The 19007-nt window shown below is 46.7% G+C and overlaps 1 protein-coding gene across 1 annotated transcript; it reads left to right on the top strand.

The window, feature by feature from the left end:
* Positions 1 to 295: 295 nt before the first annotated feature.
* LOC142065112 (myosin heavy chain, skeletal muscle, adult-like) lies at positions 296 to 16490 on the top strand. The gene is made up of 39 exons (XM_075110957.1): positions 296 to 316; positions 763 to 1004; positions 1093 to 1236; positions 1330 to 1486; positions 3207 to 3234; positions 3332 to 3443; positions 3650 to 3742; positions 3876 to 3939; positions 4031 to 4129; positions 4236 to 4339; positions 4445 to 4583; positions 4962 to 5080; positions 5177 to 5326; positions 6134 to 6304; positions 6934 to 7240; positions 7341 to 7417; positions 7675 to 7762; positions 7857 to 7974; positions 8297 to 8420; positions 8507 to 8643; positions 8755 to 9010; positions 9799 to 10041; positions 10273 to 10449; positions 10535 to 10680; positions 10769 to 10859; positions 10948 to 11337; positions 11492 to 11618; positions 11786 to 11904; positions 12407 to 12603; positions 13019 to 13202; positions 13289 to 13454; positions 13627 to 13751; positions 13912 to 14220; positions 14321 to 14524; positions 14793 to 14918; positions 15014 to 15184; positions 15271 to 15375; positions 15519 to 15614; positions 16204 to 16490. Exons 2-39 carry the CDS (start codon positions 798 to 800, stop codon positions 16357 to 16359), a joined length of 5826 nt encoding a protein of 1941 aa, XP_074967058.1. The 5' UTR covers positions 296 to 316; positions 763 to 797; the 3' UTR covers positions 16360 to 16490.
* The last annotated feature ends 2517 nt before the right edge of the window (positions 16491 to 19007 follow it).

Here is a 19007-nt window from a genome sequence, read left to right as displayed (position 1 = left end):
TAGAACCCATAAGTCCTACATCCAAGTTCTCCAAGTGCCTTGACTAATTGAGATTCTCTCCTTAAGTCTCTTGTCAAATTATTTATAGTTGATACATTCACATCATTGGTAAGATAAAAAACATTTCTAAATATATCTGGTCAAATCAAATGACAATTATGCTCTTAGTTAAGTTTGCCAGACAATGCTTTGCCAAAGAATGTTTGCCAAAAAATATTTTGACCGAAGAAAGAGGAAGAATCCAGAGCATCTGCCAACCAGCCTCTATAAAAGTGTCTTTGCAGCACTCTGCCCTGTCTCTAAGAAAAGTTTCAAGGTAAGTGTGCCGGGTCTAGTGATTTGTTGACAATAGTCATCCCCTTTTATTGCATATTACGCAGTATATTCTTCTCTCTTAGACTGGTTTACAAATAATTGTTTCCATCTGCTTTCAAGGCATGTGTGTATTTTATAGGTATACCTTTTTTTGAATTTTACATAAGAAGAAGCAATTTTAATGTAATTAATATTCTCAGATATGACTGTTCAATCTGTACAGTGCCACAACACAAACAACAACAATATTTAAGAGGTTATTCAGTATTATGCAAGGGTGAAAACAAGATTTTTCTTATCCATGTTTAAATCATTAAACAGGAGAAAGGCACTTTTGCTAGTTTCAGCAATTCTAGTATTTGCTTAATTTTAAAACATTGGACAAGGTCTGCTTGTGAGCAAGGTACATTAATGATCTATTGATGCTACATTTCTTTTTTCCCACAGGTTCCCTGCTGGCGTGCCTTCAATAAATTGCAGGCATGACTTCTCCAGACTCTGAGATGGCAGCCTTTGGGGAGGCAGCTCCTTACCTCCGAAAGTCAGAAAAGGAGAGAATTGAGGCCCAGAACAAGCCTTTTGATGCCAAGTCATCTGTCTTTGTGGTGCATCCTAAGGAATCCTTTGTGAAAGGGACAATCCAGAGCAGGGAATCAGGGAAGGTCACTGTCAAGACCGAAGCAGGAGAGGTGAGTAAAGCCAAAAGCTTTCAAACTGTACGTAATTCCCACTCGGGGCTTTTAGCTGACATAGATGCATCACTTTCTTGTCTGACAGACCCTGACCGTGAAGGAAGATCAAATCTTCTCCATGAACCCTCCCAAGTATGATAAAATCGAGGACATGGCCATGATGACCCACCTCCACGAACCCGCTGTGCTGTACAACCTCAAAGAGCGTTATGCAGCCTGGATGATCTACGTAAGTAGCAGCAGCAGCCTTCCTTTGTGTAGCTGGGAGAAACTGCTCTGCCAGGCTACGTGGAAGCCAACGTGGTGTCTCCCTTCCTCGCAGACCTACTCGGGTCTCTTCTGTGTCACTGTCAACCCCTACAAGTGGCTGCCGGTGTACAACCCGGAGGTGGTGTTGGCCTACCGAGGCAAGAAGCGCCAGGAGGCTCCTCCACACATCTTCTCCATCTCTGACAATGCCTATCAGTTCATGCTGACTGGTGAGTTGCTTGGTTTCCTTTAGATTTTTTTAGCTGTGAGCACTTGCAGAGGAGAAAAAAAGCCTTTTCACTGCAAAATAATTCAATTTAATGGTGTCAGGAGGGTGGATGTCCTCTCAAAATTGGAAATATTTTCTTTACTGGACACCTTCAATGAGATCATGTATCTAACAATCAGCATTAGAATTTACTGTCCAACATATTTGGGAGGATATGGTTTAAGACTTATTTTAATTTTTAAAATAAATCTTGTTCCGCCCCCTTCCCCAATTACTATTTTTAATTCAGTAGTGTTTGGAGTGGTAAAAAAGTTAATTGGCAGAGAATACTATGAAAATGGAATAATAATATATTGATGTTTGGTTAGTGTGTCTTCTAAGCAGTATCTATGTAAGTCATCATACATTTACTCTAGCTGGCACCTTCAAGTGATGTGCGGGAACTTGGTGAATGCAAACCCAGACTTTTCCACTGGGAGTTAGTTACCTAATGGCTTAGTCTGTTCAGACTGCATGCTGATTACTGGTAAACACCATCTTAGAGGCACAGAACAAATTTAAACCAGCTGGCAAAAAGCACTTTCTATGAAAGGCAGTCCAGCTACACAGCCTATTTAGGTAGGTTATTAAACACACATAGCCTTCCTTCAAAATATATCTCTGGAGATTTAACTGTGAAAACAGAAGGTGGCATGCAAAATTAAAGGTTTGAGAACAACTTGCAGCATCATTAAAAATTTATGTTTATTTCTTTTTCAAATACAAAGGTCTTAAAATGGGCCTGTAGAGTCTGTACTGACACAGTCAAAATTTTAAAAGGCAACTTGGAAAATATAAGGTCATATCAGAACAACCAAATGAGACTTTCATTTGTTTACCTTAAAGAAGTGTGGGAGGTATTAATTTCTGGAACTCATCCTTATAGTGGGATTCATTAGAGGAACTTCTTGACTGAAGAGTCCTTAAAAAACCCCGACAATAAAATAAACAGTAGCAAATTGCCAGGACAGAATTCAACCAGGCATTCCAGTGGAACTCTACAGATCTAAAATTCTCACTGCAAATTACCTGGAAATCAGCCAGTGTTACACTAACTTTGAAAAGAGTTGTAAGGGAGTTTTAAGGAGCAGTATACCAGTAAGGTCAATTTTTGTAAAAAAGAAACAGCCAGAAACTTCTATACAGGACAATTACTGGGCATGTGAATATATGTGACTTACCAAAAAAGAAGATGCTTTTTTTTTAAAGGGAAGTCTTTTCTTACAAATCTACTGACTTTTCTTTTAACAAAGGCCACTGACAGAAAAACCATCTAGGGAGCCTAAGGACTGATCAGGAGTGGTTCTTCCTATGTTATAAAATTTACAAGAAGTACCAGCTCCAGTTCCCTTTAGCTTACATATAGAGCAATTAATCAGTAAGTCTACATAACCACTCCTTAGTTGGAATCTTTTCCATAAAGAAAACGAGCACCTTGACAAGAAGAGAATATCCAGAGAAAGAAGCGCGTATACTATACCTGGCATCCACATCAGTGTTGACATGTCAGTTTCCCATCTACAGCTGGGAACCTTAAAATGCTCAAAAAGGAGTTAGGGCTGGATTTTATTAAGGAAAGTAGCTGCTTACTTCTAGAGAATCTTCTTAAAGTCACAGAGATAATTTATGCAGGATATTCAAGATACATACTAATAATCTCTTTGTTTCTGCCTCTTTCACAGATCGCGAGAACCAGTCGATCCTGATCACGTACGTACACTCCCTGCTCGGGTCCCTGAGGGGCTGCCGGGTGCCAGGGGACCTCCTGCCTGACCACACGCTCTCTGCTTCTCTCTTTGTTTGGCAGCGGAGAATCCGGTGCAGGGAAGACTGTGAACACAAAGCGTGTCATCCAGTACTTTGCAACAATTGCAGCGAGTGGGGAGAAGAAGAAAGAAGAAGCGTCTGGCAAAATGCAGGTGAGTCAGAAAGAAAAGCCTGAACACTTGTCACGTAATTAATTGCTATGTCAGCTAAATGTTGTAACGGAATGATTAGCATCCCATAGGGAATGCTGGAGGACAAAATCATTAATTAATAGATACTAGCTTGAAGCAATGCTTCCCTCTGTTCCTGACATGATTTTTGGAAAGGAAAACCAGCAATAACTATTGTCATCCTGCAGGGAACGCTTGAGGATCAAATCATCAGCGCCAACCCACTGCTGGAGGCCTTTGGAAATGCCAAGACCGTGAGGAACGACAACTCCTCACGCTTTGTAAGTTGCTGCTTTGGACAAAATCTCTCCCCCTCATTACAAGATAAGTGATGGCCCTAGCAGTATTCCATGCAAAGGAGGTGCCGGAATAACCCATCCTGGCTGAAATGATGCTTCTTTTTCCACTTAACAGGGCAAATTCATCAGAATCCACTTTGGAGCCACAGGCAAACTGGCTTCTGCTGACATTGAAACTTGTAAGAGGCTCCCCTGGCCTGACCCCGGTCCTTGCCAACTTCCCAGCACCATCTGCCTTCCTGTGCCTAACTCTTTCTACTTCCCTGCCAGATCTGCTGGAGAAGTCCAGAGTCACTTTCCAGCTCAAGGCAGAAAGAAGCTACCACATATTTTATCAGATCACGTCCAACAAGAAGCCAGAGCTAATTGGTACGAAAGATCATTATGTCTTTTTGAGGATAATCACTGAGCAACAGCTCCCTCTGTTCCCTGGTTGGCAAAACTAAGCCTGTGCCTTGCCTATTCCTGCCTTCAGACATGCTCCTCATTACCACCAACCCTTTTGACTTCCACTTTGTGAGTCAAGGTGAGGTCACTGTTCCCAGCATTGATGACCAGGAGGAGCTGATGGCTACAGATGTAAGTAACACAGCAAAAAGGTACCTACTGTACATGTCTTGAAGGTGACAGAGGTGACCTACTAAGGACACGTATTTTCATTGTGCTCATTGTGTTCAACTGCAGAGTGCCATTGACATCCTGGGCTTCACGGCTGATGAAAAAACAGCCATCTACAAGCTGACAGGGGCTGTCATGCACTACGGGAACCTGAAGTTCAAGCAGAAGCAACGAGAGGAGCAGGCAGAGCCCGATGGCACAGAAGGTAACAGCAAATTGAGCTACTGACTTTTTCAAGGAACTTGTCTGTTTCCAGAGATGATATGTTAGCCTCCAGACAAAGGGCCTTGTTGGCCTGAGTCACCACCACTGAGGAAAAGCATCTTTGTTCATTGTCTGTGTAACTCCAGAGGTGCTTTCCTGATCGTGGGCAATACCTTCAAGCAGTGTCAAGCCTTCAACCACTTGCTTTCAAAGAATGCCATCATGAGCTCCCAGAATTTACATTCCTTCCCAGACCTTCTGTATTGGACCAGACCAATACTTTTCAATTTCTAGAACATGAACAGCAGAGTTGTTCACACTGAACAAATTATAGCCATCACCCAAAGCTAAATGCTTCCCTTTATCTCTCCCTCTTTAGTGGCTGACAAGGCTGCCTACCTCATGGGCCTGAACTCAGCTGACCTGCTCAAAGCCCTGTGTTATCCTCGTGTCAAGGTTGGGAATGAATATGTGACCAAAGGTCAAACTGTGGAACAGGTAAATAGAAGATAGTTTGAAAACAGCTTGAAAGAGTACTTGAGCTTTTGTCTTTGACCCTAGGAGGTAACTCCAGTCCTTTCTTCTCTGCGTCAGGTGAACAATGCAGTTGGTGCCCTGGCAAAAGCTGTCTATGAGAAGATGTTCCTGTGGATGGTTATTCGTATCAACCAACAGCTGGACACTAAACAACCCAGACAGTACTTCATTGGTGTCCTGGACATTGCTGGCTTTGAGATCTTTGATGTAAGGAACAGGGATTTGGCACCACTGTCAAGGGAGGGCCAGGGAGAAGTCAAGAGGACTCAGAAACACACTTCTTTTTAAGATCCAGACGTTTATGTTCCTCATCCAAAGTTTTCCAGAGACCCCTCCCTCATCTCTGTCACAGTAGCACCCTCAAATGGCTTTACCAAGAAACACTTGATTCTACCTTTGTTAACAGTTTGAAGAAAGCAGAGCTTTCTTACAAATGTCTCAGAGGCCCTTGAGCTTGAAAAGGTCTTAGGCTTTGCAAAGACAGGGTTCTAGGACTAAGACTCACACAGATGTGGGCTGAACCTGTGGATGCCCTTGGAAAATTCAACGAAAGGGTAGTACAGTGGGAAGGTTCACAGCATGTTTCTTGAGTTGTGAATGGAGTGACGATGCTAGGAGGTCTGTGTATAGAACAGAAACCCCCAGACAGTTGATCTGAGAATAGAGGAATTATTGGGTGGGACACTGAGGCAGTTTCCACACTTTGGGACGTAGAGAGCTGAGGCATCTACATGATGCTGCAGCTAAAGTTACTGAAGGATTTTCCTTTGAGCAGCACAGTAAAAAAGAAATGTTACTTTTAGCTTGGTTTCAAAAATAATAAGAATAACAAAATTCTTCAGGAACAGTAAATTTTACAATAGAAGTCCTGCCATAGGAAACACATCCTGTTACAGTATGGTTAGGAGTGGTGTTTCAGCTAGGGATCTTCAACAGCTTTAGGAGAATGCTAGCAAAACCCTGTGGTGTTGGCCACACCTTGAGAACCTGCACAACTCTTCTTACTTTGGGCAGTTCAACAGCTTTGAGCAGCTGTGCATCAACTTCACCAATGAGAAGCTGCAACAGTTCTTCAACCACCACATGTTCGTGCTGGAGCAGGAAGAGTACAAGAAGGAAGGAATTGAGTGGGAGTTCATTGACTTTGGGATGGACCTGGCTGCCTGCATTGAGCTCATTGAGAAGGTACTTTTTTCCATACAAGTTTAGGATGTATATTGGAATTCTGTGACATTTCTGAGCCAGGCTGAGCTCAGCAAGAACTCACAGCCAGGCATTCAGTGTCAGTTAAACCAAATATTTTGCACTGAAGTTTATTTTAGTCTAGGGAAGAGAATTTAGGGAATGCAACTCTGTATCATCAATCCTGCATTACCTGGTCTTCAGGCATGGAAAAGGTAGCCTGGACTCCCTCCAATGGACTTTTTCAAATCAAACTGGAGTCAGCCTCCTTTCCTTTTTCCTCTGAAGACTCAAATCAGACATCCACACACAAATTTGGGAAACAAATGTCATCTCTCCTGAGTTCCCCACACATCTGAGACTCTTGTAGCATTATTTTTCTGTTTACTCCTTCTCCTTCCAATTCTACTGCCAGTTCTAACCTGAACTGGGCAGACGTTCTTACCAATTCTGTGAAGGCAGGCTGCAGAAAGGTAAGGGAAGGTGGAAATTAGGTCCATGGCTGAGAACAACTCCTGGCAAACTTAGGCCCTTACCCAGGCTACCAGCAACACACTGGTGCCTTTGATGTTCATAGCACACGCTTCACATCACTATCACCTTTCTCTGTCACTTCTTGTGGTACCTTCCAGCCCATGGGCATCTTCTCCATCCTGGAAGAGGAGTGCATGTTCCCCAAGGCAACTGACACCTCTTTCAAGAACAAGCTCTACGACCAGCATCTGGGCAAGTCCAGCAACTTCCAGAAGCCCAAGCCTGCCAAAGGCAAGGTTGAGGCCCACTTCTCCCTGGTGCACTATGCTGGCACGGTGGACTACAACATCACTGGTTGGCTTGAGAAGAACAAGGACCCTCTGAATGAAACTGTCATTGGGTTGTACCAGAAGTCCTCTGTGAAGACACTGGCTTTACTCTTTGCCAACTACGGTGGGGAAGCAGGTAAGCTCTGTAAAATTTATGTTCCATGTGTTCATACTGTACAAAGAGGGATCTCAAAGGCAATGTTAAAGACATATGCTTATTTTCTTGAATTTTGCAGAGGCTGGTGGTGGTGGTGGCAAGAAGGGTGGTAAGAAGAAGGGTTCTTCTTTCCAGACTGTCTCAGCTCTTTTCCGGGTAAGGGCAGATTTCAGTACCTTATTGTTAAAAATAACTGCTGAAATAACACAGGAATGGAAATGAGTTGTTGTGAGAAAAGACCCCTTAATTTGCTCACAAGAATGTTATTAATATTTATAAAAGAGGTTTACACCAATATAAACAAGCTTTTCTTATATATGCAGATGCTAGAAGATTCCATTTTCTTAAGCACATCATATATAAGCGCGTTGTCCTTACAATTTAAAATCTAGACCTCACTTTTAATCTCACAGGAGAATTTAAACAAGCTGATGACAAATCTACGCAGCACTCACCCCCATTTTGTCCGATGCATCATCCCAAATGAAACAAAAACACCTGGTAAGGGGATCCAGTAGGAGGAAAACTCAAGCCACAGAAGATCTCCTCCTCAGTATCAAACAATGGGGTAGTCACGAACGGTGGTGTTTGTTAGGTGCCATGGAGCATGAGCTGGTGCTGCATCAGCTGCGGTGCAACGGTGTGCTGGAAGGCATCAGAATTTGCAGGAAAGGATTCCCCAGCAGAGTCCTGTATGCTGACTTCAAACAGAGGTAAGAGTGCTCCTTATTTCCCCCGCATTCAGACCGAGCTGAATAGCCTGAGTATCTTAACAAACTTAAACATTATACTTCAAAAAGTCCCTAGGTAGTAAATAGACATGTTTTATTGTGAATTAATGACTGATTTTGTATTGATGGTGAGGATTCCCTTAACCTGTGAGGAAACAATATGAAATATTCAATTACATTGTTGAAAGAATGGACTGTCCATAATTCAGTCAGATAGTCAGCTGTTGCAGAGAAGCCTGTGAGGTTCAATCACAGTAGTGGTTTCAGTAATGTGGATTGCTTTCTGTTATGCTTTCTTCTACAGATACAGAGTGCTTAATGCAAGTGCTATTCCAGAAGGTCAGTTCATGGATAGCAAGAAGGCTTCAGAGAAGCTTCTTGGGTCCATCGATGTGGACCACACTCAGTACAGATTTGGTCACACCAAGGTAGAAACAAGTCCTGCATTCAAACACTATGTGCTTCCGTTCTGTGCTACTTGAGACTGATGTGCTGCAATATTCCATTTCCTCAGGTGTTCTTCAAAGCTGGACTGATAGGTCTGCTGGAGGAGATGAGAGATGAGAAACTAGCACAGATCATGACCATGACACAAGCCAGGTGCAGGGGCTTCCTGATGAGAGTGGAGTATCAGAGAATGGTGGAAAGGAGGTAGACATTTCTCAACCATGTATCATGTTCTTATGGTACTTGGCCAATTGCTAATTGTATCTGAATCCACCAGCCGCAGACTGTGCAATAGCCATGTGGATTTTATTTTAGGGACTCAATCTTCTGCATCCAGTACAATGTACGTGCATTCATGAATGTGAAGCACTGGCCCTGGATGAAGCTGTTTTTCAAGATCAAGCCCTTGCTGAAGAGTGCAGAATCTGAGAAGGAGATGGCCAACATGAAACAAGAGTTTGAGAAAACCAAGGAAGAGCTTGCAAAGTCTGAGGCAAAGAGGAAGGAGCTGGAAGAGAAAATGGTGGCCCTGCTGCAGGAGAAAAATGACCTGCAGCTCCAAGTACAGGCGGTGAGTATCACCGTTCATTTGTCCCTGGGAAAAGAATGATATACAGTCAGAATGGTTCTTACCCTAAGCAGAGACTCACAGGAAGCTGACTAACGTGCAGTAGGAAACAGTCTAAATCACACACGCTAACACTGAGTAAACAGGCACAGCAGGGGCATGGTGAGTGTTGTGGCAGCCCCGCATGAGACTCGGCATTCCTGCTGTCTGAGGAAAGAGCCATGTAACACTAACCAACACGTAATCCACAGCAGAGAGCTCTGACCCGGAAGGGAAATATCTCATCTGCTCAACCTTCAAAGCAGAGTATCTATCTAACAGAATAAAGGCAAACCTGAGAAGGACCCACTCTTCCTACTTACGGCTACACCAGAAGGCCTTGATTACTTTCAGAAATGTGGATGCTTCCCATTCAAACCCAGTTAGGAAAAGGCAACTTCTTCACAGAAAACAAAACACCACTTCCTCCACTTATTTATTCCCAAAAAGCCTTTACTCCACAAATATTATGAGGTTCATGAAGAGTCAGTTTAAAAGAAGAAGTTATTGAACACTTTTTCTGTCAGCTACCCTCTCTTTGACACATTTTTAAGAGATACAAAATATTTGGAATCAGCGTTGATTCCAGGTGACTAGGTTTCCCACTAAACACCCAAACAGATCTTCCAGTCGCTGGAGAGGAAGGCCAGGTTCAGTTCCCATTTCAGCACATGCCTACTCAGAGATACAAAAGGCAGAGCGGAGAAACTTCAAAACATGTCAACCCCCAAGACTCTGTGTCTCCCCACCAGGAAGCAGATAGCCTGGCTGATGCTGAGGAAAGATGTGACCAGCTCATCAAAACCAAAATCCAGCTGGAAGCCAAAATTAAGGAGGTGACTGAAAGAGCCGAGGATGAGGAGGAAATTAATGCTGAGCTGACAGCCAAGAAGAGGAAACTGGAGGATGAATGTTCAGAGCTGAAGAAAGATATTGATGACCTTGAGTTAACGCTGGCCAAAGTGGAGAAGGAAAAGCATGCCACTGAAAACAAGGTACACACAAACACGGGAATCACATAAGGGTGAAGGCACAGATGCCACCCACACCAGCCTCATATCCTCAGAACAAAGCTAGGTTTAGAACAGAGCAGAGGCATCAGAGCGGGGCTCTAGGCAGCCTGAATAAAAAACAAGCTCCTGAGTAAGCACTGCAAAGTGAAAATTTCAATGCACTAGCAGTCAAGATTTCCCCACAGACTTTTGTCACTTTCTTACAATCAACAGGTGAAAAACCTGACAGAGGAGATGGCAGCCCTGGACGAGACCATTGCCAAGCTGACAAAAGAGAAGAAAGCCCTCCAAGAGGCCCATCAGCAGACACTGGATGACCTGCAGGTAGAAGAGGACAAAGTCAATACGCTGACCAAAGCTAAGACCAAGCTGGAGCAGCAAGTGGACGATGTAAGCACGCAGGCATAGAGCAAGGACAGGACAGGTATGGAGTGAGACGTGGCTGGCAGAGCACCGATGGTCTTGTTCTGTTTAGCTGGAGGGGTCCCTGGAGCAAGAGAAGAAACTGCGCATGGACCTTGAGAGAGCCAAGAGGAAACTCGAAGGAGACCTGAAGCTGGCAAACGACAGCATAATGGACTTGGAAAATGATAAGCAGCAGCTGGACGAGAAACTGAAGAAGTGAGTGTGTCTGTGGGGCACCTGAGTGCTGGGCTGGGGCGCTTGGGTGGTTTTGTTCAGGCACTAACATGGCTTTCTTTGCCCAAAGGAAAGACTTTGAAATCAGCCAGATCCAGAGCAAAATTGAGGATGAGCAAGCCCTGGGCATGCAATTACAGAAGAAGATCAAGGAGCTGCAGGCAAGTCTGTGTCCCTTCCCCTCTCTCACCCAGTCTCGGCTCAGGTAGGAGGAGGGCCTGGGTGCAAAGGGTCCCTAATGTTCCTCAGGCTCGTATTGAGGAACTGGAGGAGGAAATTGAGGCAGAGCGAACCTCTCGGGCAAAAGCAGAGAAGCATCGGGCTGACCTCTCGAGGGAGCTAGAGGAGATCAGCGAGCGCTTGGAGGAAGCAGGAGGGGCTACGGCAGCTCAGGTTGATATGAACAAGAAGCGTGAGGCAGAATTTCAGAAGATGCGCCGCGACCTCGAAGAGGCCACGCTGCAGCACGAAGCGACGGCTGCTGCCCTGCGGAAGAAGCATGCGGACAGCACCGCTGAGCTTGGGGAGCAGATCGACAACCTGCAACGGGTGAAGCAGAAGCTGGAGAAGGAGAAGAGTGAGCTGAAGATGGAGATTGACGACTTGGCCAGCAACATGGAGTCCGTCTCCAAAGCCAAGGTATAGAATTGCAGTAGAACGTGCTCACAGGGCCAAGGGACGGCACATGGCTACCTCTACCAGCCACATTCTCTCTCACAAAAAGGATCCTTGCTGTGAGGATAAGGCAGAGTCCAGGAGTTCATCTCTTTCCTTCCTTGTGTTTGCTACCTAGGCAAACCTGGAGAAGATGTGCCGCACTCTGGAAGACCAGCTGAGTGAGATTAAAACAAAGGAGGAGCAGAATCAGCGCATGATCAATGACCTCAATACCCAAAGGGCTCGTCTGCAGACAGAATCAGGTGAGACCACATCCTCCTTCCCGAGGTGCGCGCCATGAGCGTACCACAGGGTGCAACGTGATGACTGGTGTAACCTCTCCAGGCCACTCCTGATTACGTTGCTTGACAGGCGAGAACTGTAAGATTATTAATAGTCTAGTCACCTTTTTCAACGGTACCCTTCCCAGGTGAATATTCACGCCAGGTGGAGGAAAAGGATGCTCTGATTTCTCAGCTGTCTAGGGGCAAGCAAGGATTTACCCAACAGATTGAGGAACTCAAGAGACATTTAGAGGAAGAAACAAAGGTGAGGAGGTTTAGTATAAAAAGTTTTTTCCTGGGGATAGAACTGTTCTTTTAAGAAGCTACGTCACCCCTCAATGAATCTGGAAAATCTTGCCTAGGATATTTCATATTGTAAAACCAAACATGGCCCAACATTCTTCCCCCAAAGACATGTAGTACTGGACAGAACACCAGAAATGCACGTACCCCAACTCAGAAGCTGGAGAGGGAAGGTGGCGTGATGATTTTGATGCTGGAGGAAGTCATCCACAAGGCTTTCATGAGATTCTGATGGTACTCTCTAAGGCAGGATTCAGACACATATGCCAAAACATTTACAGAAACAGCAGTTACTGTACCCGGGGCACCTGTCACTAACACACCCTGATCCTCCAGAACACATTGATGAAGGCTTCATCAGCTCCCAGCTTTACATTTGCCTAATTAGGAGTTTTGTTATAATGTCATTGTCAAGAGGCATCTCCAGACAAGTATTCAGGTTACCAAACCCAATGTCCCCACAGGCCAAGAACGCCCTGGCCCACGCCTTGCAGTCTGCTCGCCATGACTGTGACTTGCTCCGGGAACAGTATGAGGAGGAGCAGGAAGCCAAGGGGGAGCTGCAGCGTGCCCTGTCCAAGGCCAACAGCGAAGTGGCCCAGTGGAGAACCAAATACGAGACAGACGCTATTCAGCGCACGGAGGAGCTGGAGGAGGCCAAGTACGTGGGAAGAGGGATGTGGAATGGCTGGAGAACAGAGACTGTCAAGGGAAATTGGAAATTGGACTCTCTGAGAGCGGGTTAGGATAAGGGTGGGACGAAGGCAGGGCTGTACTGTCTCTGTGGTAGAGGGGAGAGGGAGGGGGAGAGGGAAAATATGTTGTGAGAAAAGTGTAGACTGGAAGGAGAAACGTAGCCTTTAGGGCTAGGTAGCCTAAGAGAGGCCAAATACTCAGTAGGTGTTAGGGCACAGAAGTGATAGAGCCTTTATGCTGCGTGCAGTCTTGGAGCAGAAAAAAACACCATGAAAAGCACTAGCCTCAAAGCCCCTAAGGTGGCCAACTGCCCTCTCGTGACCAGTACAAAATTGGCTCCTGTCCAAGCTCTAACCTGGAGCGGTGCTTACCTCTCCCAGGAAGAAGCTGGCACAGCGCCTGCAGGATGCAGAGGAACACGTTGAAGCTGTGAATGCCAAATGTGCCTCCCTGGAAAAGACAAAGCAGAGGCTGCAGAATGAAGTAGAGGACTTGATGATTGAAGTGGAGCGATCGAACGCTGCCTGCGCAGCTCTGGATAAGAAGCAGAAGAACTTTGACAAGGTCTGTTGGGCTCCAGATGTGGGGTTCCTGGGCAGAGCATCCCCTCCTGATTGCCACATCCATACCGAGGTCCTCTTTCTCTTCAGATCCTGGCAGAATGGAAGCAGAAGTATGAGGAAACGCAGGCTGAGCTGGAAGCCTCCCAGAAGGAGTCTCGCTCTCTCAGCACGGAGCTCTTTAAGATGAAGAATGCCTATGAGGAGTCCTTGGACCACCTGGAAACGCTGAAGCGTGAGAACAAGAACTTGCAGCGTAAGTCCCTGGCCCTCTGCTGCTGGCAGGGCTTTCCCACGATCCACCACTACCCACCGCTCCACAGGGGCCTGTGCCTCCAGCTCTGCACAGATGCCTGTCACCGTGGTGTGGCAGGACCCTTCCCATTCTGCTCGGGGCCTGACCGTGCCGTGGGTCTTTGTTTGCACAGAGGAGATTTCCGACCTCACGGAGCAGATTGCGGAGGGAGGAAAAGCGATTCATGAGCTGGAGAAAGTCAAGAAGCAGATTGAGCAGGAGAAGTCTGAAATCCAGGCCTCACTGGAAGAAGCTGAGGTACACACCGTCCTAATAAATAATGTCCAGACAGAAAGTATGGGAAGAGTTATCTGCAGAGATAGCAGAAAAGCAAGCCTAGATTTCATGAAGTACTGCATAAGAGATTACGTGGAAAGGAAGACTTAGTTTAATTCATTGTTCCCACTGACTTGTGCAGGCCTCCCTAGAACACGAAGAGGGGAAGATCCTGCGCCTCCAGCTTGAGCTCAACCAGGTGAAGTCTGAGATTGACAGGAAGATAGCAGAGAAGGATGAGGAGATTGACCAGCTGAAGAGAAACCACCTCAGAATTGTGGAGTCCATGCAGAGCACCCTGGACGCTGAGATCAGGAGCAGGAATGAAGCCTTGCGGCTGAAGAAGAAGATGGAGGGAGACCTGAATGAAATGGAGATCCAGCTGAGCCACGCCAACCGCGTGGCTGCAGAGGCACAAAAGAACCTGAGAAACACACAGGCGGTGCTCAAGGTCCGTTCAGCAAAGCTACAGGCAGGCAAAGGACATCCCTGACATGTTTGGCAGCCAAGCTCACGCTTTTGCCTTGCACTTTCTCTTGTCTCTTTTACAGGATACCCAGATACACTTGGACGATGCTCTCCGGACACAGGAGGACCTGAAGGAGCAGGTGGCCATGGTGGAGCGCAGGGCAAACCTCTTGCAGGCTGAAGTAGAGGAGCTACGGGCAGCCCTGGAGCAGACGGAGCGGTCAAGGAAAGTGGCTGAGCAGGAGCTCCTGGATGCCACTGAACGTGTGCAGCTCCTCCACACCCAGGTCAGGCGCTCTGCTGGAAATTAATACCCTCAACAAGGGATATCAAAGAATGCAATCGCTGGGCATCCTCTAAGAGATTACTCTGGAAACACTTGTCAGCCATGCTGTGATACGGCCAAGCTAGCCAGCCACCAATGCCTGGTTTGCCGCTGTGGCTCTAAAGAGGACTCCAGCATGAAAGACTTTGATAACCAATACGCACACTTTTAACGCTTGATGTGGAGGCATTAGGTCTAACAGTACAAATCACGTCTTCCCTGTTGCACAGAACACCAGCTTGATCAACACCAAGAAGAAGCTGGAAACAGACGTCATGCAAATTCAGGGTGAAATGGAGGAGATGATCCAGGAAGCCCGCAATGCTGAAGAGAAGGCCAAGAAGGCCATCACAGATGTGAGTCGTGGGCTCCTTTCATCGCTGGTGGTGGATGTATTCTCCCCCAAACCGTCTCCAGCCCCAAAATGGCTTTGACCCTTTGCTCTCCTCAGGCAGCCATGATGGCCGAAGAGCTGAAGAAGGAGCAGGACACCAGCGCCCACCTGGAGAGGATGAAGAAGAACCTGGACCAGACGGTGAAGGACCTGCAGCACCGCCTGGATGAAGCTGAGCAGTTGGCGCTGAAAGGAGGCAAGAAGCAAATCCAGAAGCTGGAGGCCAGAGTGCGTAGGGCTGGTATTCGTGCACGTGCAAGCCTGTCACGTGAGCAGCCAGCGGGGAAGCTCCAAAGATGGGCCTCTCATTGCAGGTGCGGGAGCTGGAAGGGGAGGTTGATGCTGAGCAGAAGCGCAGCGCTGAGGCCGTGAAGGGCGTGCGCAAGTACGAGAGGAGGGTGAAGGAGCTGACCTACCAGGTAAGGCAGGAGGCCTCCTTGGGCTGACCCAGTTTTCTCACAGCAAGACAAATTTTGCACTCACCAGCCCCAAGAGGAGTTGTTGACCTTAAATGGTGGCGAACCAAAAATTCACTCTCTTTCCTGTTTGCCAACGGCTTTAGTCTGAGGAAGACCGCAAGAATATTCTGAGGCTGCAGGATCTGGTGGACAAGCTGCAGATGAAGGTGAAATCCTACAAGAGACAAGCTGAGGAGGCTGTAAGTAACACACTCATTGAGACGAGTAAGAATACCAGGAAAGGAGCATGAAAGAAACTCCCAAGACACAACGGTCTTGGCCATCCTCTTCTCCTGTCATGTCATGACACCTGGCTGAGTTCTAGGCACCCCGCAGTCAGGGATGAACTGAGGGAAGTTCTGCAGCCTGATTTATACAGGAGGTCGCACTAAACAACCCAGGAGCCGCATGCACTGACTGGAGTTAACTGAAGTTCATGAATCTCTGCTAGTAATCAGCAGCAGAAGGCTTCAGGGGCTTTCTCAACCTACTAAGTCACACTCGTAGTTGGGCAGCAAGTAGTGGGAGAATAAGTAGACAAATGACAAACCCAAGGGGCAAAATTGCTTCTCAGGCATGACACAGTACTGGTGAAGGTTGTCACAGTGGGGTCCTGAATAAGAGAGGATGAGGAGGTCTGTGTGAGGCTTATGTGTAAGCAGTGGTGGGTGGGGGCTGGAGATCTGTGCCTTCCCCCAGGGAAGGGCTGCAGCCTGGCGAGGCCCAGGCGTGGGAGGAGTGAAACCCGTGCCCTGGGCTCCTCACCACCGACTCCCTCTCCCCTCACAGGAGGAGCTGTCCAATGTCAACCTCTCCAAGTTCCGCAAGATCCAGCACGAGCTGGAGGAAGCCGAGGAGCGGGCTGACATTGCAGAGTCGCAGGTCAACAAGCTCCGAGCAAGGAGCCGGGAGTTTCATGGCAAGAAGATAGAAGAGGAAGAGTGAGGATGCCATGAGGCAGCAAAGTGACCTGAGGGCTGCACAAAATGTGAACCTCCTGGTCACTTTCTTCTGTAATTACTCCTTGTAACCATGTCAGTATCTAGAGAATAAAGACCGTAGATTCCTTGGCATAAGGACTGTTAGCACTAGTTCTCATTTCTTTCTGTTTTTATTCGTTACGTCTATATCATCGTTAGCTTTTGGGCACAGCTTTGGCTGATAACTTTTGTGTACCTATGCCATGCTACAGCTTTGTGTCATCTAGTCCCTAACTGCTTATCCCTTCTTTATTACTTAGTACCGGGGGTATGAAGAGAAATTTAAGTTCACGTGAAGAGAAATCAAGGACAATAATTCCTGATAGTGACTCCTGCCAGTTCAGCCTTCCTACTGTTCTGTCCCATAAACCATCTTAGGTTATATTCACCACACAGCACCTCAGCGCTTCCCAGCTGTGCAGCATGTCAGCCGTGAGCTGCTCCTTTTGCTGGCCACCGTCCAAGGCAGATTTTGGAGGGCCAATAACCAACACAGTTCGTGTTTCTTTGGGAAGCTGACAGAAGGCAGTCTTCAGTCTCCGCTATGTTTGGTTCATGAATTTAATTAGTCAGGGGGACCGTGAAGAGTATCGCCTCCCCTGGGACTAAAACTGGAGAAGGCTGGTGACAGTTCTGTGACAATTCCTTTAATTCCTGCAAATCAGGTCAGTGCCTATCGAAGATGAGTCTCTGGCATGCTACCCTCTGAAACACTACCCTGCCTGGGGGAATTTTTCTTTGCTGATGAGACATCCCTGCTGTTCAATGTGGTGCTTGCCGTAGTGGCATTGTAGAAACAGTAGGCCTCAACCAGGAGCTTCTCTCACTAGCCCATGGCAAGAGAGGTCAGAGCAGACAGTGAGCAGAGAAGAGGCAGCTGCACTAGCCCATCAGTGGCAGGGCAGCACAGGGGTGTTCATTAGTAGCTGGCCTTTCCAGTCTAGCCTGCTGATTTTCCATTCAATGTGCAGGAAAGTAACAAGGAAGATGAGCAGACAAAGATCGAACTTGATTCTGGGCCTGAGCAGAATTCCACATGAACTGACAAAGAAGACTTGAGAGCAGACGTAAAATGCCATCATATTCAGTCTCAATGACTGCCTTTTGGGACAGCGCTCAAAGGGCTGGAGCTCACTGGTGCAGCCACGGCTTCTGAGTTGCCAGTGAGCCCTGGACAAACCCCGTTGACGTAGCACCTCCTGGGAAAGAAGTGGTATGAGGAACCGAGGACAGGTAGTTTGTGTGCTTCCGGAGGGAGTATTCCATTAAAGTCAAGTCAGCCTTATATGTGAATCAACACAGAAAGTTCTGAAAGGGTAGAGGAGCATGTGGCCGGGGAGATCCAGATTATATAACCTACTGGAATTTCCAAAACCTTTCAGCAAGGTATGCTGACAAAGGCTTTTAGAGAAGTGGTGAAGCCATGGGATATGAAGGAAGCTTCTCACTCTGCTCAGCGATTCTCAAAGACACCGAACGAAGGAGAAAGGTTTTTTGTGCCTTTTATCAAGCTATTGATAAAGCAAACTGAAGAGGTGTTGACCAGGAAGGAACATAATGTTTCCCAGTGAAATAATGTTGTTCTAGGCAGTAAGGACAAGGGCTGACGCCTAAGAACTGCAGAAGGCTTTCATGATACTGAGTAAGCGGTGCCATTAAAGAGCATACAAAATTCGGTAGAGTTAAAACTACCAAACTACATGCATGGGGAAACATAATGCAGTGACACATATAGAAAGATGGACTCTGAACTGACAATTGCCCATCAGGACAAGGTCTTCAGATGGACTCTGATCAAGGTCTTCCACATGCGCTGCATAGCTCTGTGAAAATATTCACTCATTTCTCAGCAGTGGTAGTAGAAAAGAAAATAAAAAGAGGCAAACTGAATTGCAAGGATTTATGATTCCAAAGGCAATAGTATTGATCAGATGCATGGAGGGGCTTCCGTAGGAAGACTAACTAAACAAACCCAGAAACTTAAGATAGGGAAGGAGAGAACTGAGTGGGCATACAAAACAGAACTATAACAGTAGCACAGCATGGAGAGTCTTGGCAGGGATCAACAAACTGAAGCAAGGCATTCAAAACCACAGTGATGCGTTGGTTCTTCACAAAGCACGCGGTTAAGCTGTGGGCCTCCCTGTCACTGCAAGCTAAAGGATTACATGGATTCAAAAGAAACTTGGAGGTGTTCATGGAGAGGAAAATCTAGTGGAAGTAACTACAGAGAAACCCTGTCCATGGTGCGAAGGCCCAGAGCTGTGTAGAAAGGCAGGGGTTCAGAGAGCACGTGAGGGTAACAGCTGTTACCGTTTGGGAGAATGGAGGGCATCCTCCACTCCAAACCCATTTTGCCAGTAGGAAATGAGGCTGCCAGTCATAACACACCCACCAACTGAGGTACCCCAAGGAGACACAGGTATAAACGCATAGTTGTTGAATCCCACTGTTTTTATGCAAGAGATGTTTGGATTGCCACAGTGAGAGCACTACTGGACCTCCCTGGGAAAGCTGGGAGAAATACAGGCCAGCACACAGGAAGGCTTTGGAATCGGAGCCCAAAGAGGTGAAGTCCAAGCATCACTAAAGTGTGAGGCCAAGAGCAGTGTG

Source organism: Phalacrocorax aristotelis, chromosome 16 (assembly GCF_949628215.1).
Source record: "Phalacrocorax aristotelis chromosome 16, bGulAri2.1, whole genome shotgun sequence".
Lineage (NCBI taxonomy): Eukaryota > Metazoa > Chordata > Aves > Suliformes > Phalacrocoracidae > Phalacrocorax > Phalacrocorax aristotelis.
Note: the sequence above shows the minus strand (reverse complement) of the source record. Positions and strands in the feature narration are given on the sequence as shown.